Source organism: Lutjanus erythropterus, chromosome 5 (assembly GCF_056507025.1).
Source record: "Lutjanus erythropterus isolate fLutEry1 chromosome 5, fLutEry1.hap2, whole genome shotgun sequence".
NCBI classification, from domain to species: domain Eukaryota; kingdom Metazoa; phylum Chordata; class Actinopteri; order Lutjaniformes; family Lutjanidae; genus Lutjanus; species Lutjanus erythropterus.
This window is the reverse complement of record NC_139321.1, coordinates 16,226,805-16,250,039: the sequence shown is the minus strand read 5'-3', so window position 1 is coordinate 16,250,039 and position 23,235 is coordinate 16,226,805. Positions and strand designations below refer to the sequence as shown.

Below are 23,235 nucleotides of genomic sequence, written 5' to 3'. Positions count from 1 at the left end.
CAGGGTTTTTGCTGGGGTTGTCACAATTTCAGATTAAATCAGAAATCTATCGAAATGAGCTGTCAATTTCAATAATTAAATTGAAAAGGCAGAATATGTCTCCCAGTATTTTTTTGGTCTCTGTCCACGCCTACTTGCAATGGGGAAAAAAAAAATTTCACACAGCATTGTTTACCAACCATATCGACTAACTAATCAGAATACAAAAATGTAAAAGACAGCTGACATGACATAAAGCCAATGATCTGCTGATCGTTACAAATCAAGACTTAACAGTGTAACAATGGCATAGTTGTCAGTGCTAAAAAGAAAGTTTAAATTGCAAATATAATTGAATTGTGAATTTGGAGAATTGTGACACCACTACTTTCTGCAGGTTAGGATTGGACAATAATTTTCAAAACAGCCACTGTCAGCCTGACAACTGGCAATATATATTTCCACCTCATCCTGTCCTCTTGAGTGTCAGCAGGGTTCTCTACGTTACGTACGCTACGACTCTACAGGCTGTTTACCTCTCATTCCTCCCCCAGCTCGGCACACAGTGTAGACTGTGTCGCTGGATCAGAGTGTGTCGTGGAGGAGCAGCTCTCACTGTGCATGTCATTACATTAGCGAAATAAAATTACAAAAATTGTGAATTAAGACCAACATAAAAATCTAACTTAACCAAACGGCCATAAATATATCAGAAAACATACTGTGAAAAGTTTGGGTCCACTCTTTAATTTGGTGTACCTAAAATTCATAAAACAATTCTTAATGGCAATTTTTATCAGATTATTAGCTGCAAACATTAACGTGAGTCAGTATCTTACTTGGTGAGCATCACTGGTTAATTTTGTATTCAGGAGAGATGACAATTTATTAAAAACCTGAAATAAGTCTTAAATTCCATTCATAACGGTCTTAAAAAGTCTTGAATTTAACTTGTTGAAACCTGCAAAAACCCTGTAAAGAGAGTGAAACAGAAGTTACAGAGAAGTTACAAAGAACTGTCAGCCTCCACACACACATACACACCACGCTGACCTGCAGCAGACCAGGAAGAGGTCGAGGGTTAACTGAACAAATCAGACTTAAAACACATTCTGTTTTCACACGTTTACCAGCTGAAATCCAAACATACACCTACTCTGTTTGCTACCCACTTGACCCACTGTCAAGTGGTTTTATATGACAGGCGAGTTACAGCAAGCTGACCTCCATCACACTTGATTGGTTACATTTATGTAACTGCCCTCATGTAAGAAGAGATGATGAATAATTAACACAGGATTAGAACTTTGGAAATGTATTTTTCATTTCACTGTCTTTAAACTAGGTTAAGATCTAGCTGTTGTGGCACTGGCAGTAGTTTGCATCTTTGTTACTGCTCACAAAGGCACGTAGTGGTGTGTCCACTGAGACTTCTGAATTTAAACAACTCATCAGAATCTGGATGTTAATCTTCTTTGAGTGCTCCCTGTTTAAATAAGAGCTGAGATAAGTAATGAATGGAATAATTCATAAAAAAAAAAAATTGAATCAGAAACAGCAATTATTTTGATAATCGATTGTTTGTCAAAAATGCCAAAAGGCTGGTCTTTCCAGCATCTCAAATGTGAAGATTTGCTGCTTGTCTTTCTTATGCAGGGTTGGTTCAGATTACTTTGGAAAATTACTTTCAGTTACCGAATATAAATTAAATGTTGATTTTTGTAATTAGTAACATAAAACCAGTGGTTTACAAAAATTTGGATTGCTTAAAAATCAAATACAAAAAATTGGATGCAGCCACACACATTTGTGTCCCACAAATATCCTTTTTTTCTTTAGGGACAGCTCACCTGAAAATCCGAAATATGTATTTCTACTCTGGGAATAGGTGATCTAGCACTGCAAGCCAAACTTAAGAATGCCACTGCACAGTTTGAAATCTGGAAATCCTCTGCAGCACAGTCAATATTATTAACCCCCTTAAGAACTGACCTTTTTATTGAGCCAAAGCACAAACCACTATTGTACAATGATGTGCTCTAACTTTGTAATGCTCAAAGCTTGTAAAATCAAGCTAGAACTGAGGGTTATTTACCAATTTACACACAGTATAAAAACTTCAGTAAGGGTTTGAACTGTCACTTGAGAAAGCATCATATCAAAAACAAAAGAAATCAGATTAGACTTGAGAAAAAGAATTGTTGATGCTCACAAAGCAGGCAAAGGATAAGCAAAGTGTCAAGAACTGGAGTGAGAAGTATCATCAAGAAATTCAAAGAGCGCCACACAGTACAGAACAAACCTTATATGTAAAAAGTGGAGCACTTAGAACAAGCCCTGTATGTCAGACCTCACATGCTTTACATGAGTTACATGAGTAAATCACTGGTTATCAGGAAAAAAAGTTCAATTATTTTAAAGTTGCTAAATTTTAAAGCCAAGCAATATGATGACAGAGCCTTGGGCTTCAGGATGTGATGGTATTATCTGAACCGGTAGATTCATCGATGATGAAAATAATCGTTAGTCTCAGCCCTAGTTCAAATGCAAGTAGTTGGTGTGGAAATAAAGCTTTGTTTGAAGGGAAAAACACATTTGGTATTGTTTGGTAAAATTGGTTTTTAATGTCACCAATTATCAATTGAGGGAAGTGCTTACAATTTGCAACCCTAGTACCTAATGTGTAAAGGGCTATTTTCTGTCCACACTTCTCTGTGATGTCCTCTGTGTCCATCATGGTTGGACAGCGGTGCCACTAAACCACCCTCGCGTCATCAGATTACTCTCCTTCCAGAATGATCTTAACTTGGCCGGGAATGATCTAGGCCTTTCTCATCCACATGATCCTGGGCCTTGGTGGTCATCCCCGCCTCTCCTGCTCCTTCCTGCAAGGCTTGCCCCACCAATCGCAGGGGTAGGCAAGAGATTAGCTCCTCAGATTAAAGTGTCCACCTCCAAACCCTGCCTAATCCTGCCATCTGTCAGAGAGCAGCTAACCAGCCAAAGACTCTCTCCACTAGGCTAATTAGAAAGCCAGAAGAACACAGACCTAGAGAGGGAAAAGAAATCTCCCAAAACACACACATTTCTGTCTGGTACTGCTCAAGGCAGAGTGACAATGGAGGAGACATACCTCTTAAACCATCCAGGAGTCAGGAAGAAGATTCTGGCTGGAGGCACAGGACCGCTGCCACACTTTCCACCTGGGACAAAGGTAACAAGTCACAGTTAACCTGATAACCTAAATAATACTGAATTCAAACTCTGTATGATTGGAAATGATCCCTTACATAATAAGCATTGTGATATAATTAATGTTTTACAGAAAAAATGTCTATTTATAGCTCTGTTACATTGCCCACTTCAATTAGATTCTGTTGAATTATTCATGAAGTGAGGAAATGTATTCTGTTTCTGGCACTTACACACAGAGCAAACATTTGGTCAACCAAATTGCAACATGTTTTCTGGCACCGAATCTGTGTTTCTGTTCATCCACTGATCCGCTGGTCGCTGACTTTTTTCCCTTCCAAGTCATATCCAGCCATATGGCACCGAGCCTGGACACCATGACAAACATTTTCCATGACAATGCCAGCATGAATTTCCTTCCATTTACCTGTGTGTCTCTATTACAGTGAGTGTGTGTTCCCTTCCAGGTGAGGTGATTCCCAGTTGCTCACACAGTTATCAGGCCATTATGCATAATCTGTCAAGCTATAAATAGCAGGTTACGTGCAGATAATGTAATTTTACAGTCAGAATGACGGTAAAGGCTTCGTAAGTCTGTCATAAGGCACACAAACAGATGGAACACATAATGAAAACCAGCATGTTTGTGTTACACAAGATGTGACTCAAATACATCGCAGCATTCAGTGACAAGTCTTCTGAAAACACATAAAGCTTAAAAAAATAATCAGAAAACTGTCAACAGTGGGACCTTGCCAGTGTCAACATAGCCTGTTTACATCCATTGTATTTTATTGTGTTACGTTTCTATGCCAGGCAAACAAAACATAGCTGAACTACCACCGTGCTATTGAATGTTTCCGCCAATCAGTCACACCTATATGTCCATACAGACTCTACATGTAGTGAAGATTCTGAAGGAATGTGGTTTTAGGTGTATTGTGTGTAAAATGCTGTCTTCAGGGATTTTTTTTTCAGAGGACTGATAAAGAGCACAATATTATGTCACAGTGACCTTGAACTGACTTTTTGGATATAAAATGTCATCACTTTTTGTCCCATCAGACATTTGTATGAAATTTTATCATAATTAGCATGCGAATTTTGAGTTATGGTCCAAACCATCTTTTGTCACCTTGACCTTTAACCACCATATTCTAATCAGTTCATCTGTGAGTCAAAGTGGACGTTCATGCCAAATTTAAATAAATTCCCTCCAGGAGTTCCTGAGATATCGCATTTACAAGAAAGGTGCAGGCATGAGGTCACCTTGACCTTAAGTTGGGACTTTTAACCACCAAATTCTAGTCAGTCCATCCTTGAGTCATCCTCGGATGTTTGTGCCAAATTTGAAGAAATCCCCTTGAGGCATTCTTCAGATATTGTGTTCACAAGAATGGGATGGACGAACGTCAGAGATGGACGTATGAACATACAACCCTAAAATATAGCTGCTCTGGCCTCCTGCACAAATACATTCATTTGTACACACATATACATACATTTTAAAAAGTCAACTGTAGGCCAGGGCGATATGGCTGAAAAACCTATCATGATAGTGAAGTTTCATATTGGTTGATATCAATAATTACTGATCATGTAGGTTGTGACTGACGACATGTTGTGTACTCCAGAGAGTGGAAGCAGGTAAGGGGATAAAATAAGTTTGTTGTATTGTCGACTGGCAATATGGACAAAATCAAATATCATAATATTGTGATATATTATAAGGATGACTATTGGTGGGTAAAGGCAAATAACAGAATAGCTAGAACAGTCTGGTAAGTTCAGAAAATAACATCAATTTACTGTAATGTAGTCTTTAAAACAATGGAAAGACACCACTTATGCCAACACTGCCTGCTGCAACACTTATACTCATCTGCACACTAAATCTATAAAAGTGCTGTGTTTTGGAAAAACCCACAAAAAAACATCTCTTAGCCAGCAAATAAAAGGTCTTTTAAGTTCTCTTTCAAAGAGGAAATCCAAGGTCTTTGAAAAGATGTGGGGATTTTTCATGGACTTCCTGAAAAACAGTCCCACTGAGTATTCTTCAGTACCAGAGCTCTATTTGCTTTAAAGTATATAGTTTGGATTTTAAAATATATTCTGTTGCAAAATAGTTTAATTTATTAATCCCTATCCTTTAACTCTTCCTATCCCCTCCTCCCTCCTTCCATCCTAGCTGGTTTTCCACTTCCAGACACTGCTGGACAACTTTGAACGAACTGTCATCGATGACAGTCGACTGGCCGGCAGACCGGCAGAGATCTTTGTGGGAAAGATGTTCAAGATGGAGGTCTGGGAGACCCTGCTGACATCCATGAGAATTGGAGAGGTGGCTGAGTTCTGGTGTGACGCCACTGTGAGTTAAACTACATACTTGCTATGCATGCACGCACATACATCAAGATATTAGGCCGCTAAAAGAGTTCCTAATAGGTGTTCATGAGTGGGGAAAGGAAGCTTTTTTGCCCTTCATTATGATGCACATGAATCAACCCTCTGAAACCTCCTACATGCTCAGAATTACAAACACAAACAGCAATCTGTGCAAATTGTAGTCTTTTTCTTCTGGAGGAAAAAAAAGTAATTTGCAAGTAAAATTGTGGCCATTTCTTGTGTGTTCCTGGTAGGACTGATTGGCACAGGCTTGCGGCACCGGGGGGTTAGCATGATTAAGTGCTTCTATGTCTTGTTGCAGACCTGTTGTTTATGCTTTTGTTGATGAGTTTATTTTGCAGCACACAGGCTTGTACCCCATTGTGTCCAAGGGAATGAGGCTCATCGCTCAAGGCAAAGACCCCCTGGAGGGCCAGAGACACATGTGTGGTATGGGAAACTTGTTCAACTATCACTCCACTGGTTTCCCAGAGCTGGATGAGCTCCTGAGAACTCCTCAACCACTTATATTCATCATGGAGCTGTTGCAGGTAAGTACCAGTGGCACAATACTGGATATCAAAATAAGAAGACAGTGCAGAACAATCAGCTGTCTTTTTTTAAATAAACAGCTTTTCTCAGATTTTAGCATCTTTAAACATAGGCTGACAGTAAAAGAGACACATTTACCTATTCAACCAACCCTCTTCACAAAGTGAGACACTCCTACACATTCTTTTCTAAAATCCACTGTCAGAAATGACAAAAGTGAAGTCCCAAACTGCCTGAGACAGTCAGCTTTAAAATAATATAGTATCCAGAACAAGCTTGAAATGCACCAGGGGGTCCTGCAGCGGTCACAGTAAATTAACATCTTTCCCACTTCAGAGTTTCACCATCTTTTTCCATGCACAAGTTGACAACTCTGAAGTACTCAGATCCTTTCCTTAAGTAAAAGCTGCAATACCATAATGATGTAAAAATATTCTGTTGCAAGTATTCAAAACTGTGCTCAAATAAAGAAAAGTGTTGCAAACGCAAAATGAACTTAAAGGTCCAGTGAGTAAGATTTATTAGCACCTTTTGACAGAATAAGGCAGAAATAAAATATAGTGGAAACAGTTTAGTAATTATCATCAGAGATCAATTGCTTATATGAATCCAAAAATTTGAGTCAGAAACATTCCTCAACAAATACTGTTTGGAAAATTTGCTTATAATAATCATGTAGTCTGCTTACAGTTTTAAAGGAGAAATCTGAAATATATTTTAGGGCTGAAGCTATCGATTATTTTCAAAGTCAATTCATCTGTTGATTATTTACTCGATCAATTATTGTTTAGTCGATAAAATGTCAGAAAATGGTTATAAACATTGATCCATGTTTCAAGATGAAGATTTTATTGTGTCCACAACCCAAAAATGTTCAGTTTACTGTCCTAAAGGAGTAAGGAAACCAAAAACTGATATCAGAGAATTTTGACTTTTTTCCTTGAAAATTTACTCAGACTGATTAATCAATCATCAAAATAGTTGTTGATTAATTTAATAACAATGATTAATCATTGCAGCTCTAATATATTTACTGTTATAAATCATAAAAATAACCATGATATGTCATCAGAGATCAAGGAAATTTGTTAAGTCAAAATACTTGCTACTAGACCGCAGTGTCCCTCTTTTAGTATCTGTATTTTTTGTCCATTGGTTTACTCCCATGAAACTTTGATTTGAGGTTAACTGTCTGCTTCCACCTGGCTATGTGAGGCTCTTGCTATGTGCACACTGAAATCATGACAGGAAATATAAAGTTATTTTCTGTCAAGGTAAAACTTTCCTTGAAGCGTATATGACAAACTGCCATAAATGAGCTAACAAGGTGTAGCTGTGAGACTGTGTTCCTCAGGTTGCCATGTGTAGTCACAGAAACAGGTAGTGATAGAGACAGAAAACAAATACCGACAGGGAAAGCACCTGTGGTTGAAGCACAGTCACATAATGTGCCCTTGAGTGAGCTCTTAGTGAGGGAAAAACAGAAAATCTCTCCATTTTTAGGCTGCAATGAACCATTGTTTTCATAATCAGTTATTTTCAATTAATCAATTAATAGCTGTTTGTTTTAAACTGTCAAAAAATGGTAAAAAAAAAAAAAAGAGTCAATCATTGTTTCGAAAAAGCCCAAGACGGTGTCAAATATCTTGTTTTGTCCACAACCCAAAGACATTCAGGTTACTTGCATAAAAGAATTAAGAAACCAGAAAATATTCACATTTAAGAAGCTGAAATCACAGAATTTAGACCTCTTTTCTCAAACTGATTAATTGGTTACCAAAATGTTTGGCGATTTATTTAATTATTGATAAACTGTTGCAACTCTATAGGCCATTTCATGACTTTATGAATATACAAATATCAATTAGATGGTAATATGCATGAGAAATTACAAAAACAAAACAATTCAGTTCTAATAATAACCTGTTTATGATGATCAGTTTGACCTGGACAGACGTGATCACTATTAACAGTTTCCAGTAGGACTAAGTGACTAAAGATCATCCTTATCAACCAGTAGTCATCAGTTTAAGCCAATAGTGGACTAGCTATTGCATGTTTGCAATATCAGTTTAATTATTTAAATATATATTCAGAGCCTCAGCTGAGATTAATCGGGTAATCAATTATTAATTATCAAATTAACTGCCAACTATTTTGATAATCAATTCATCTATTTGAGTAACTTTTAGGGAAAAACATCAAATTTCTCTGATTCCAGCTTCTTAATTGTAAATTTTTGTGTGTGTGTGTGTGTGTGTGTGTTTTTTTTTTTCTTATTTTACTCTTTTGTGGTAGTTACCTGACTATCTTGCAGTTGTGGACAAAACAAGACATTGAAAACATCAGCTTTGGGTTTAGGAGAAACTGATTGACATTTTTCACAATTTTCTGACATTTTACAGACCAAGCAAGTCATCAGTTAATCCAGAAAATAATCGACAATAACAATTATCCTTACACTGGTTGCAGCCCTGTGTATGTCTGGGGCACAAAGCGAACTGCATGTTAAATGCTAACAACAAAAGAGTTTTGACTCTGACTGTGAATCTGAAGCAGAATGTAACCTCAACATTTAGCTAGTCAGTGTAACACAGTTCAACCACACAAACATCTCCTTGTTTAAAACAGGATTAATCGACATTATAGCTCATGCGTACTTACAAATGCAGTCGCCATGTTACAAACTCGCTCCTCAACCGCTTCCCGCCTGCTGTCCCCGTCTGAACCCGCCGTGTCTTCACCATCCTCGGAGTAAAGAGTCCGGTCGGAGCCGCTGAAGCGTTAAATCCCCTCAGGTGCCGTGTTCTCTGTCAAACCGGCCTCCGTTGATCTCAGATGCTGTTTCCAGTAGAACGGCCCGCTGAGCTAACCTGCTAATGGCAGCTACAGCGGAATTAGCAGCAGTGCGCCCGCAAAGACAGTCCGTGTTGCAACAATCCCCCGGGCCTAACGGCAAGGTGCAGCTCCCGGAAGTCATTTGAGGTGTTTTTTTTTCTGCGACTAGTGAAGAATCGATCAGCAGTTATCGCTGCACAATGCATGCCGGTTAGATTTGTGTCCGACTTGATCCCGACTTGCTCTGACGTCATGCACACGTGGGCAGCGGTAATCTCACGAGATCGAGGCGGCCGCAGTTTGTAGAGCCATGCGCCTCAGCTGCTTTCCACCGACTACAAACGCCTGGCTATCGCTTGATTGATGAGCTGACAGGCTCTGATTGGCTCTTATTTTTAACAGCAAACACCACGTGTTGTATATAATACTAATTCTCTGTGTAACTGTAATATTTAACTCTGGATATATTAGTCTTATGTTGTGCAATGACGTTTTAATCTGTCAACAAGCAAATATCTTGTGGCTCATAATAATAATGAAGTTTTTTTTTTTTATATGTGACTTATAAGAAGAACAGTTTCAAAGTGCTTTACAAGGCAGATAAAAGAACAAATGTTCCATGTAACAGGAGGGGATCTCTGTTTCTACTTCAATCAGCAATCAAGAACACACTTTATTGCTTCAGCTATGAACATGGTCTCCAAACTTCAGATAACCTACAGGTGATCTAACAGGATGTTAGTGTCTCTTCCTGTATGCTCTCTGAAGTTTGCTGGAAACTGTCTGACTTGATTGCAGCTTTGTGTCTCCACCTCCTGCTGCGGCCGCCTGATCTCGTCTACTTACCAGGCGAAGTGCAGTTCATCTTGAACGTACCGAATGACAGCTATTTTGGCACCGACTAACAGTTTAGTTCCCTATTAGGGAGCAGCCTAGTTTCCACTGTATAATGTTCAAAAGCATGTTTTTATCAGTTTATAATCACCTCGAAATAAGAATCGTTGTTTTCATCTCCTTAGAACAGGAGTGTCAAACATGCAGCTCGCGACAAAGTTTGCTCGTTTACAAAGTGTGAAAATTGCAGATATATTATTAATTCCGACTTTTCAATAAGATACACTGCTATTCATGATTTGGCATGGCAGGCCCTAAGCTTCCGTACAGACTATATGACAAAATTGTAGGCTACTGCTCATGCAGGAGCTGCAGATGGAAAATGTCTAAAGGAAACAAATTGACAGTTATAGTTGGGTTTATAAGAATCAGCTCATATTTCTTGTCCTGTAAAGACAGTAGACTGACTATATCTGAGATATCGCATTTATTTTTCTTAAGACATCACAGACTTAGTGTTTTCACAGCGCACTTGTACTTCTTTACACTAAAGAACAGGAAAAAAATTGATGGTGTTGTTATTTAGTGGTGATTGTGCAATGGTTTTATTGGTCCGGCCCACTTGCAATCAAATTTAGCTTTATGTGGCCCATGAAGTAAAATTAGTTTGACTCCCCTGCCTTAGAGTGAGCTGTTTATATCTACAGAGGGCACAGGTCCACTTCCACATACTGTGCCATGTCGCACTTCTGTGTTTCTGTAGAATTGGTCAGAACAGACAGACCAAACGCTGGCCCTAAATATGGCATTTCACATTTTTTGCAACCACTGTATGCAGTTTTTAACCATTGATGTGTAATGCATTATCAATAGCAGGCATTCATTCAAAGGTGGTTTGTGTTTTTCCAAATCTTCAGTCTAAATTACTCCTTACTTACCAGCTCCTGTGCTGTTCTGCTTAGTGGTCACGGTCACCTCTGCAAACCTGTGCCTGCTGCAGAGATTGTTCCATCCGTATGTCATGGTTTTCATTGGCCTGTTCAGCCCTGACTGCGACAAAAAAGCAAATAAAAGCATCCAAAGTGCTCATTATGTATAACTGCCCCTGTCAGAGTGTTTAATTATGGAGCTCCAGAGGTCCTGAATAATGACTTTTTTTTAAGTTTATATGCACAAGATAATAATTTGTGAACACAAGTTATTATGCTGCAGGAAAGGTAAAACTTTATCCTTGTTATCGGTGACCTTGTGTAAATCCCAGCAGAGAGTTAGATAACTCCAACCTGAGCATCTCTAAACATTCACATAACTGAAAGCACTACCCCTGTGGTTACACAGGCTCTTTAAAGTATAATAATGCATTATATTTTATAGGGATGCATCAATACCAAAAGCCCATAATAGGATATATATCACACTATTTAAAAAAAAAATATGAAAAATGACAACTTGAAAAAAATGTCCTTCATTAAATAATATATCTGATGTGTACAGCATTTTTTGTACATATACAATTAATTTTTCTTTTTAACTTCAAGTGCTTCTACTTTCCTTCTTTAATAAAATAATGTACAAAAATTGCCATGAATTGTCTTTGGCAATGAATCCTTGAATTATATAAAGTTGTAAAACAAGAACAGTGCAGCAGTTAGTAGCAGGCAGTAACATAAATATTTATTATATTTATAATATTTAATATATTGTTAGATCCTTAACATTTTACTTACCATGTGTTTTTCATTTAAAATCCAAGTAATTAGTAACTATAGTCATTGCAGAATAAATGTAGTGGAATAAAAGTATAATTTTTACTGAAATGTAATGAAGCAGAAGTATAATGTACCATAAACTGGAAATAGCAAAGTAGAAGTACCACAAAATTGTAGTTAAGTATAATACTTGAGTAAACGTACATAGTTTCTCTCTACCACTCCAACTGTTCAGCTTTTTAGCTGTTTAACTTGCACTTCTATCAATGGAGTTTTTCTCCTTTTGATGTGTTTGATCTGTTGTGCTCTCCACCTACCCCTGCTGTTTCCAGGTGGGAGACCCCATGTCGTACCACAGAGAGTCGTGGATGATGGAAAAGGATGAGAAGCTGCAAATGGTGCCAACTCTCCACATGCAGGGCAATGCAATGGTCAAGCGGAGAGAATTCAGAGAGGCTGCCAACAAGTACAAAGAGGCCGTCCTGCTGCTGAAAACTGTCCAGTCCAGAGTGAGTGAATGATTAGGGAAGAAAGATGGGAATGGAGGGAGCAAACCGAGCGACGTAGGCTTGTGAATTTTGAGGTTTTCTCAGGATTTTAGGTTTTTGGGACATACAGCTCATGCTGTTTTCCAGAGGGACATTCCTGTTTTCCTGTTTTGCTCTGCTTCACTGTGCCCCTGATTACAGGCAGCGGGGTGGGAGGGCGGTGGAGGACTGTCTAAAGACGGAGGAATACTGGAGGGAGAACATGTTGTGTCTGAGATGCGCTGATAAAAAAAGTGTAAAGGATTCTTTTGTGCGTGAGAGCGCATTTATGGCAGCTTCAGACATATTTAGAAGTTTGATGTTGGAGGCTTTCAGATAGCTGGCCTGAGTGCAAACAGCTAGTAAAGCTCTGTTAGGCAGAGATGTTGCTCCCAAAGCCATGTTATGTTAGATTCTATGTGGAAATATTTAAACCTACAGAAGTCACATAAATTATTAAAATATATGTAGGGGATGCCGAGCAACATCAACAGCACTGATCATGTTCTTGTTCTTCCATCTGTGTGTGTGTGTGTGTGTGTGTAGGAGATGCCGGGTGACATCGACTACATTAATTTGGGTCGAATGATTGTCCCCCTGGAGTTGAACTACTGCCAGTGTATGTTGGAGCTGGAGGAATATTATGAAGTCATAGAGCACACCACCGAACTGCTGGAGAAACACAAAGGTAAATGCCTGGTCGGAGGATTGATTTTAATCCTCAGTTTGGGCACAGAAACACATCTTTAATTTACCTTTTCCAGTGAGAGCTGACTGAGCACGCCGTTTCTCTTCCCGTGTCACCTACTGTAGCTTCACACTGACACAGTTGCATCATTTTGGGAAATATGCTTTAGAGCTTTCTTGTCAAGAGTTAGATAAGACGACTGATACCACTGTCATGTATGTCAGTTAAATATGAAGCAAACCTGGAAGGTGGTTAGCTCAGCATAGCATCAAGACTTGGAAATAGTGTTTTGCTAAACTAAACTAAATGTAACCTTGCTGTAGATTGCATAGTGAGCTGACTCTGTTCTATCCCACAGCTTGTTGTGTTTAGATGTTTTTTGTTGTTTTGAGCAGGTCAAAGAAATGAGATATAAAGTGTTAATTAGTGAGCCTTAGTTATTACTTTTTATGCTTAACTAAGCTAACTGTCTCCTGGCCATAGATTGATGGGGGCTGCCTATTGCTCCGACACCCCATTTTTCTGAAACCCCAATAGTCAGAAAAAAAACAAAAGCACCCTGCAATTCAGTTAGAAGTAGGGTTAGGTAAGGGATAACCCTAACAAGTCGGGTGACAGGGGCAGTCATTTAACCACTCCTCCTACAGTGATAAATTCACATACATTAGTCGACTATAACTGTCCACATGAGCAAATGTTAGACTGACTTGAATGAACAGTTTCATCATGATGAGAAAATTACGCAGCAGTCAGTCCACACGAGTGCTGTCAATACGACAGCTTTGACCTTTACATTTGTGTTCGTTGGCTCTGTTGCCTCTCATTTAAAACATTAGGCGCTCTGGCCACATTAGCAGCACGCAAAACGCTGACTGCTGGTGTAAAACAACTGGAAAAAAAACACCTCTCACTGCACAGGCTGCGATCTGTCTGATCAGGGTCGTATTTTAGCAATAATTCAACCTTCAAGTGTCTAAAAAACGTGATTATGCTAACTGAGACTGTTCTATTTCCTCACTGTGGGAAAAAAAGTAGTGGAGAGTCATTACGGTGTGCTCGAGCAGCCCAAAACCTATCAGTGTAAAGCCAGAAAAACAGACTATCAAAGGCAAAACCCCCACTGATTCAGAACCATGGACAGGGCGTGTGTGTATTTTTGGAGAAATGTGCCTTTAGAACAATAGGCATTTGTTTTTGGGATAAAGGGCTGTTGGACAGATAGGGTTGGGAAATTTTTCTGACTATTGGGATGAAAAAATGGGCCACTGGAACAGTAGCATCATACCAGATTGATAACGGTTTTATGGGTCTCCATTAAATATGAAGCCACAGCCAGGAGATGCTTAGCTTAGCATAACAACTGGAAGCAGACAGAGACGGATAGTGTCCTCTGTCTCACTGTAAAACCACAGCTTGGTTTTTGTACGGGTTAAACCAGGGGTTTTCAAAATCTGAGGCCTCCCTCAGACAAAGCTTAGACAAACATGCCCCCTCTCCCCCCTTAGTTCGCTTGCTTAGTTTCACTCAATTCCTCAATACTTATGAGATCATAGTTATGTTGGATTGTATGATTCCTGTTTAATATGACTAAAGACTACACCAAATGCATAAAAAAAGGTCTGTCCAAGTGCTACTAATAAGCATTAGTTTCTGACTCAGGGGAGATGGGAAAAAACGTCAAATTCGCACTGTATCTCTGAACCATCTGTCTGAACAGATCATAGATATTTAGTCTATTCTATGTAATCTCATTTTGATAAGTAATGTTATATTTTTTTCACTTCTTTTCCCTGAGCCACCCCTGAAACCGCCTGGAGCCCCATTGCGCCGCCTCACACTTTGAAAACCTAACATGTTAATTACAGTATTAGATTAGTTTTTTTTTTTTACCTCGCCAGAGCCATGCTAGCTGTTTAAAACAGACAGACATGAGAGCGGTAACCATTTTCTTATCTAACTCTTTTGCACTAAAGCCAATAAGAGCACTTCCCAAAATGTCAAACGCTTCTTTATAATCAAGTACATGGAAAGCTGCTCAGTGGAGAGTAAAATGAGAGCTTGTACAGAGTTTCTTCCACCCCAGGATATGAGCACTGTGACAAACAATCATTTGGAAATGCTGTAAAGCACTGACAGGTCAGGGTCTGATGCCTCGCCTGGCGTTATTGCAGTGGCTGTTGCATGTTGCAGCTGTGTATTCAGCGAGAGTGTGTAGGAGGGCTGAGGTTGACATTACAGAGGGTTTCATAGTTGCAGCAGCCCTGGGAATTGCAGCCTACAGTCATACCCATGGCTACTCATAAAATCCTGGAGAAGCTCACATGCTGGCACACTCCCCACTTCAGAGTCTTATGAATTATGCCACCGAGGCAGTCTTTATTTTACTCTCTGTCCCTCAGCCTGGCTTTCCAGTTTTATATTTGTCTTTGTGTGGCAGGAGGAGGGAGTGTGCACAATTAGGAATGTGTGTGCATGTATGATGTGTGTGCTCCTGCTCTCGTGGCAGGAGGAGAAAGGGTGTAAACTGTCTTGTGAGTGGGCATGAGTATGAAATGGTATTGTGGAGATGATCAGCAGGAGTTTCAGGTCTCCAATGGCCCATTTCGAGCTGTCGCCACGAAGCTGCAGCCCTCTTCACAAGGCTTTTCACTTTTCCCTTCTCATTTTCCCCTTCTTCAGTGTCTTTAGTTTCCCTTTTCCAATCCTTTTCTAGCTGTGCCTTCAGTTTCATTTCTCTTTTCATCCTCTTGTCTCCTTTTCCCCTCCACTTTACTTGCATTCTTCTGCTTCTTGTTCCTCCTGTCATCAATAGCATGTTGTCTATCATTCCAAGTCAGCCACTCGACTGCTGTTTCATCCCTTCAACCCAGTTGGTGTTTAGAAAAGCACCCAGTGATGGTTCACTGCAGTGTCTCTGCTTCTGCCAGAGGCGACAAAGAAATCTGTTTAAACGTTGACTGAATGAAGATTTAGCGTAGAGGGAAATTAAATGCAGAGGAACAGACAAACTGAGTCATCAGTGGGTATCTAAACAAAGCACATGGGTCTGTTCTGCTGAACCAGAGGCATTACAGTGAGTAGAGTGCATGTGTGAGGATGTGCGTGTGACTGATTCACTTTATAGCTTAGCTTAGTTTAGCATTAGAACAGAAACTGAGGGAAACAACTAGCCTGGCTCTGTCCAAAGGTTAGAAAATCATACCAGCACCTCTGAAGATCACTAATTAAGGCTGGAATATATTTTATTTTTGGTATAATTGGGCAAAAGTTCCATAATAACTTTTAAACTAGACTCCTGCTCCTCCTCTCAGCTCTGTTTTCAGGGTTTAGAAAGCCTGTGATGGGAGACTGTCAAAAGATAGATGGTTGACTGTTGAGTCTCCATCCCAAAATGTCAGTATTTGATGACTTGTGAATGAGACTCAACAATCAATTATCTTTCTACCAAATTGCTGCCTGCACCGCTAACATGCAATCTCGTTTGTTTAATCTGAATAAATAGTTAAATTTGCAGGGTTAACACTCTGCTCTGTTAACTTAACTTCAGTGTTTTTGTAAGTATACGCTCATTCTGAATTTGATGCCTGCACCATTTTCTGAAAGAGTTGGAACAGGGGCATGTTTACCACTGTGTTACATCACCTTTTCTTTTAACAACACTCAGCAAGCATTTGGGAACTGAGGACATAATTGTTGAAGCTTTGAGAGCAAAAGTCTTTTTCATTCTTGCTTGATATATGATTTCAGTTGCTCAGCAGTTTGGGGTTTCAGTTGATGTATATTGTGCATCAGCGGGAGATGGTCTGGACTGCAGGCAGACCAGTCTAATACTCTTTTACCATGAAGCCACACTGTTGTAACACATGCAGAATGTGTCTCATCATCGTCCTGCTGAAATAAGTAGGGACGTCTCTGAAAAAGACATTGTCTGGATGGTAGGATATGTTGCCTTCCTTCACAGATGTGACAATTACCCGTGACACACCCCTATACCATCACAGATGCTGACTTTTAATCTTTGCACAGGTAACAATTTGGATGCTTCTTCTCTTTGGTCCAGAGGACACAACTTCCATGTCTTCCACAAATAATCTGAAATGTGGACTCTTCAGACCATAGCACACTTTTCAATTTTGCATCAGTTGATCTCAGATGAGCTCTGGCCCAGATGAGTCTGCAGTGTTTCTGGATGTTGTTATGACTTTAGTTTTGCATGGTAGAGTCTTAATTCTCATTCATACATGTAGCAATAAGCTGTGTTTATTGACGGTTTTCCAAAGTGTCCCTGTGCCCATGTAGTAATGTCCTTTATACATTTATGTATGTCTTTTAATGCCACCTGATGGGGTCAGAGGTTTTCAGCCTTGCCCCTTACGTGCAGAGAAAACTGATGGACTATTTGCCCACACAGTTTTTCACAAAGTAGTGAACCTTGCCCCATCCAGCAGGGAATTTAGGTTTGTACATTGTCTGCCTTCTCTTGAATATAACAGAACTAGATGGCACTCGGCTTGTGTTGCTCAAAGTGCCAAAATACCTTTGAAAAACTCAACAGCAGTGCCTCTTCCCAGAAATCATGACCCAGTTACTCAAGATAATCCACAGACCTTGTGAGCATTTTCGTGGAGGAACTACTTTCTTTCTGTGGTACAAAGAAAATGAAACAGTTCTAGATGGATAAATAGCTCTCCAGGCCAGAGGAAAACTATATGCTTTTGATTTTGGGGTGAACCATCCTTTTAACAGACAGGCATAAGCATAAGCTTCACCAAATGTCAACCTTCTGCTATAAGACGAGGAATAAAGATGCAGCATGCACCTTTGTGTTTACAAAACAAGCTCAGCGCTGATGAGAAATACACACACTGACAGTACACACCTACACATTCTCTTAAATGCAGACAAATCGCCACCTCAGATTCAGCAGACAGAGCAGGTTTATTATTGAATTTCTCTGGGTTAGACATTAATAACTCTGTTTTTATCCAGGTTTTTTTTTAAATAAAAATCTGTTGTGTTGTTTCTCAGACTGTGTGAAGGGCTATTACAAGAGAGCCAAGGCGCACGCTGCCGTGTGGAACGAAAAGGAAGCCCGGAGGGACTTCAACATGGTAGCTCACCTGGACGCCACACTGGCTTCTCTCATCGGTCGAGAGCTGAGGGCCCTGTCGGAGCGCATGAAGGAGAAGTACTGGGAGGAGAAGGAGGCATACTGGAACATGCTGGAGAAAAAGGAGGATAAAAAGGAAGAGGAGGAGGAGGAGGAAGAGGTGGAAAACAAAGGAAAAAAAGAAGAAAGCGAGAGTGCGACCACAGAGAGTCAAGATGAAGTGAAGGGTGTGGAAAAAAGTAAAGAAGAATCTCCATCTAAATCTGCTGAAGGCCATAAAGAGGAACTCCTGCCTGAGGGAAGAGGTAACAAAGAGGAAGCCAGCTCTTCTGAGACCAATCCAACCACCTCCGATAAAACTGAGGGGAAGGACTGGCAGAAGATGTTACGACTGGTTATGTTGCTGCAGAACGAAGGAAACTTCCTCATTAAGGAAAGCCACTTTGAAGATGCTTCTGTAAAGTTCAAGGAGGCCATAGAGTATGTGGACACCCTTCAGAATATGATCAGTGTAAGTTATTCAATTACTCCTTCAGAAGGGCCAGATTAGAAAAAAGTCAAGTACCAAAGAGCCAAACATTGACATTTTGTGTAAAGTTAATAATTTAAATGTGTAAAACAATGCACCTTTTATTTATTTTTTTCTCCACTTTATTAGTTTTCACAATTGGAAAAGAAAAATTGTGCACAAAAGTGCAGAAAAAAACAAAGCACCTTTGTATTCCTAGATGAGAAGTAAATGTGTTTTTGAATTATTTTGACAAGCTTATATGCATTCATGCGCAGTTAAAGGTAAAATCAGTAGGATTTGTCAGAGCTGTGTGTAAATGCACCAGAAAGATTATTGAGATTATTGAGTCTTATTCCCAGGATGTCAAGTACTGATGTTTTGGGTTGGTAAAGTGTCCCAAGCACATAAATATAATGAGAAAATAAGGAAATACAGAGAACAGGGTCTCTATGCTTTTATAAGGAAGAGGCTTTTTAAAATTTTATTTCTGACATTATATTTTGCGATTATTATGATAGAAACAGAACGGCTTTTGTCCACAGGGGCCTCCAAAATCAACAGAATAAGAAAGTTCTTTGTAGCAGCTGTAATTCAGACCCTGGTCCCTGCAGTGGAAACACAATGAGTTCCTCAAAGGTTCAGCAGCTCGCAGCTTGTGTCTCTGTGCTGAACAACAGACATAAATGAATGGGCCAATTACCCTATTAATAAAATTATAATCATCTATAAACATTGTAAAACACCTATAAAAATGGTTATTTAAATAAAATCACAATAATATCTTTTTTTTCATAATTATAAATGATCAAGGGGCCAGACTGAGGCTGTCAGAGGGACGGATTCATCAGCTGAATAGACCTAGTGCCACTAATTATACAGTAACATTGTGAAAAATCATGGACAAAAGTAAAGTTGTTGTGTTTTTCTGTGAAATAAAAACATATGTGATGACAATGGTTGTGCAGATGGACGTCAGAATTGATTAACACCCTCCAGTCCAAGTGATTCAGCGTGAGGAATGGATTCGATGTGCCAGAAAAGTATAAAGGATTGTGGTTCATAAACTATAATCATCTATCATTGTTGCTTTTTTTTTTTAACTGAGGAGCAGCTGCGGTATTGTAGGTATGCTGGTGATGTGAAAGCAGAGAAAAGAGCACTAAAAATAACAGCTATCCACAGAGATATCGCTGTGACAGCGCTCGCCTGAGCGTCTTTTCTCTTTCTTAAACTCCCTCACTGCTGCTGCCACACCTCGCTGTCTAACTCCTTCACGCCTTTCACACGCAACAAACTGCCTCTCCTTGTCAGCCTCCTCTTCATTTCTCCTCCTCCTCTTATTCTTACAATCTTCTGCCCTTTACCTCACCTCTCTATCATCTTCCGCATCTAATCTTCGTCATTCCTCCCTCCCAGCGCTTACATCTTCAGCTTTTTTTTCGCTGTCACACTCTTTCATTCTTGTTTCATCTTTTCCACATTGCCTCTGCCATCCATCACCACCACCGTCACCCTCCTCCCACCCATCCTGTCCTCTCCGTGTGCTCTCTGTGCAGGTGGAGCAACAGGCCGAGGACTGGGAGTCGCTGGAGAAAGTGCGTCTTCCGCTGACTCTCAACCTGAGTCAGTGCCTGCTGGAGCTCGAACAATACCAGCAAGTGGTGGAGCTCAACAACAAGCTGCTGAAGAAGCACAAAGGTAATATATGTTAGTGTGAGGATGGAGTTTGAAGCAGTGGGAGGGAACAAAAAGGCATGTTTTGATATAGAAATAGGTACATGAGTATATATAAACAAGCTCTATTTGCTCACACACCTTCATTTTTCAGCTTAAAAATATCGAGATCTGTTGCTGGTACAAATGCGTGGCCGCCAGCAAACGCCTGCCTTCACTCTGCAACAATCCTTGATCTCTGTGTTTACCAGTGAAAGAAGGAACCAAACATTCACAACCGCATTGCTGAGTCTCTCTTTTGCTCCCCTGGCACCCACCCATGGACATCACAGTCAAAAATGAATTCATTGTTTTCTTTTCGTTTCTGCTACGACTGAATTATTTATAGTTGAGGCTGATGTGAAATGGTTGTTCTTATGCTTTCCCTTTTCCCTTCATTTACTTCTCTCCAACTTTCGGCTTCTACTTTGTCTGCGTCCTGTCTCACCGCTGGCGCTCAGTGCAGATATTTCATCCTCCCTCGAGCAGCTTACTTTACCTTTAACTTTTAGTTTTACTGCTTCCCAGTTTTATTCTTGCTGACCCCCTGTTTCCCTGTCTCTGACTCATGTGGTCTTTACTAGGGCTGTGACGATAACAGCAAAACCACAATACCGCAGTCATGTGACGTCAACTTTGGGGCTCATTATTGAAGGGTCAATCTCATGTTGAGATCAGCCAATCGATTTATTAATACACCTACAAATCAGCACTGTCACACACACTTAAGTCAGGAACACAGCTTCTGATTGTTCAACAGACTCAACTGAAGGCATCTTGGGATTAGTATTGGGTGGCTAACAAAATGCTAACAATAACAACAACTGTTTTCGAGATGGAAAAACTGATAAATAATCACGCAAGACTTATCATCTTGGATTTATTTTATCATGTCTCGTAAAAATACGCTGCAGTTCAAGGCTGGATTACAAAGCTTCTGAAAGTAATACGATCACCGCAGAGCCAACATGATAAGGTGCAACACTTACTTTAGCTTGAAGTTAACTTTACTTCAGGACTAACCCAGTCACTTTTCCACCAGTTGGGAAATGACAGGCGAGACTTTTCTTGGTGTTGAGAAGCTGCAGAGTTAACTGACACACTGTAATATGTACTGTACATTTACTGCCAGTTATACAACTTGCAGCAAAGTTTAAGTTTCTTCTCTGTTATGAGCAGAACCAGCAGTCTGTTGCTTGCTCTCCTTCATTTGCACACCACACACACTTGTGTCCTGCCTTATTCCTTAAAGGATTTTCAGTAGCTTCATAAATACAGACGCTCCTCTTTCTATTAAAGTGATAGGGAGTATAGGGTGCTGCTTACGCCATCAGGTCCTGTTTGGGATTCAGTCCCGATGATAAAGGTAAGCTAACAAACTCTGCAGACTACTGACTAGTCAGAGTAGCATTTCGTTGTGTGTAATTGCAGTGAGTGTGAAAGAGGGTGAGTGACAGACCGATTACCGTTAGAGAGTGATGGTGAATGCACACTGAGTGGAGGAAAAGGTGAGCAGTGAAGGTGTCAGTCTATGACGATCAGCTCCTCCTATGTTATATACTGGATCCCATACTGTAGTCCTCCTATATGGAGTACTACACAACTGAACACTGTATACCACAGGGAAATGTCCGGAAGGTATGAAGGTACGAAAAAGTCCAATAAACTGCAGTTATTAAAGCAGTCAGGGTAAACTGCTGTCCTGCAGGAATATGCTGCTTTGTCACCACAGTAAGAAAAAAATCCAGACCATCACAGCCCTAATCTTAACATGGAAATATTTAAATTCTACCCATTCACTGTTTTTTCTCCATAGGTAACTTTAAAGCAGTGTACCAGCGAGCGCGAGCACACGCCGCTTTGTGCAACGAGGATGAAGCTCAGAGGGATTTTAATATGGTAGAGAAACTGGACCCAAAGTTCAAACCCTTTGTCCGGCAGGAGCTGAAAAAGCTGGGCGAGAGGATGCGCCACGTGCACGCCAACCAGAACAAGACATACTGGGACACGACGCAGGAGAAGTGGGGACCTGGTGGAAGCAAGTCAAAGGGAGCAGCAAAAAAGAAGAAATGTTCACAGAAAGCCACTGAAGCAGATAAGAAGACAAAAGTCAAGGAAAGCTCAGAGAAACACGGTTCTGCTGAGACGGTGGGAGTGCATGACTCAGGCACAGAGAAAAATCCAGATGTGAAAGCAGAGCAAGGCAATAAAGAGCCAGAGAGTGGGAGTGCGAGCAGAGAGGGGTTAGATAATGAAAATATGGAGAGCATCGAGGTTCATGAGGACGGGCAGGGTGCAAAAGATAATAGAGCAACAGTTAAAGATAGCGATCCTGCACTCACTAGCACAGGCGAAGATAATGTTCTGAGCAAGAGATCAGCGAGCGATAAGGCCAGAGAGGTCAAATGCCAATCAAGTGCTGCACCAGACCCGAGCAGAGCAAGTGAAGGGGACAAAGCCACCAGTGATAAAACAGGAAATGGTGGCACTCAGTCATGAGTAGAGCGATGGGTTTGAATTGTCTTGTACCAGAGCCAAAAACACACGGGGCGAAGCTGAGGTCAGAGAGATGAATAGACCCTGAACCTGAGAGAGAACAGCAGCATGGATGTGGAGTCAAACGTGGGGAGAAAAAGAAGTGAAGCCAAGCCTCAAGTCTCAACAGGAAATATTGATTCTGCCACATAGAAATCCAAATATAAACACAAGAAGAAAAATTAATATAAACATCCGTGTTTGGCACCATTCTGAGTTAAGTTTCATTATTCAGTTCTCAAAGGGATAACTGCAGGCACATGGAAAAAAAAAAGCAGAGGCAGACAAGGAGTTTGCCAAATACAAAGTTTTTATTTCTGTACACAAAGAGTAGAAAGCAGCCAGTAACCCACTTGTTATTACAATAAAAAGCCTTTCTTCAGAAAACTTTTTTATACAGATTAAAAACTCCAGAGAAAAGACAGCAAGAAGTGTTTGAGTGCTGGACAATAACATAAAATCAAACCCATTAAACGATAAACATTTGAAATGATTAATGAGGTATATTAAATGGTGATTTGAAAACAAACAAACAACAACAAAAAAAAGAAGTCTCAGTTCACCACTAAGGTATGAGTGAGTGTGTATAAATGTGTTAGTGTTATCAACACCTTATTTGAGGTTAGGTGATTCATTGTCCTGTCATGTAAGAGGTGACAGAC

General features: G+C 40.1%; 1 protein-coding gene and 1 long non-coding RNA gene across 2 annotated transcripts; one reads left to right on the top strand and one right to left on the bottom strand.

Moving 5' to 3' along the window:
* Positions 1 to 812: 812 nt before the first annotated feature.
* LOC146326595 (uncharacterized) lies at positions 813 to 3,182 on the bottom strand. Its single transcript, XR_014770606.1, has 2 exons — positions 3,113 to 3,182; positions 813 to 951 (listed from the first exon to the last, which is right to left on the bottom strand). It is a non-coding gene; the product is annotated as an uncharacterized LOC146326595 (long non-coding RNA).
* LOC146326594 (uncharacterized) lies at positions 2,885 to 23,235 on the top strand. The gene is made up of 8 exons (XM_084718856.1): positions 2,885 to 3,193; positions 5,360 to 5,539; positions 5,919 to 6,107; positions 11,822 to 11,998; positions 12,563 to 12,704; positions 17,733 to 18,325; positions 19,882 to 20,023; positions 21,855 to 23,235. The coding sequence occupies exons 1-8, from the start codon at positions 3,098 to 3,100 to the stop codon at positions 22,535 to 22,537; spliced, it is 2,202 nt and encodes a 733-aa protein (XP_084574982.1). The 5' UTR covers positions 2,885 to 3,097; the 3' UTR covers positions 22,538 to 23,235.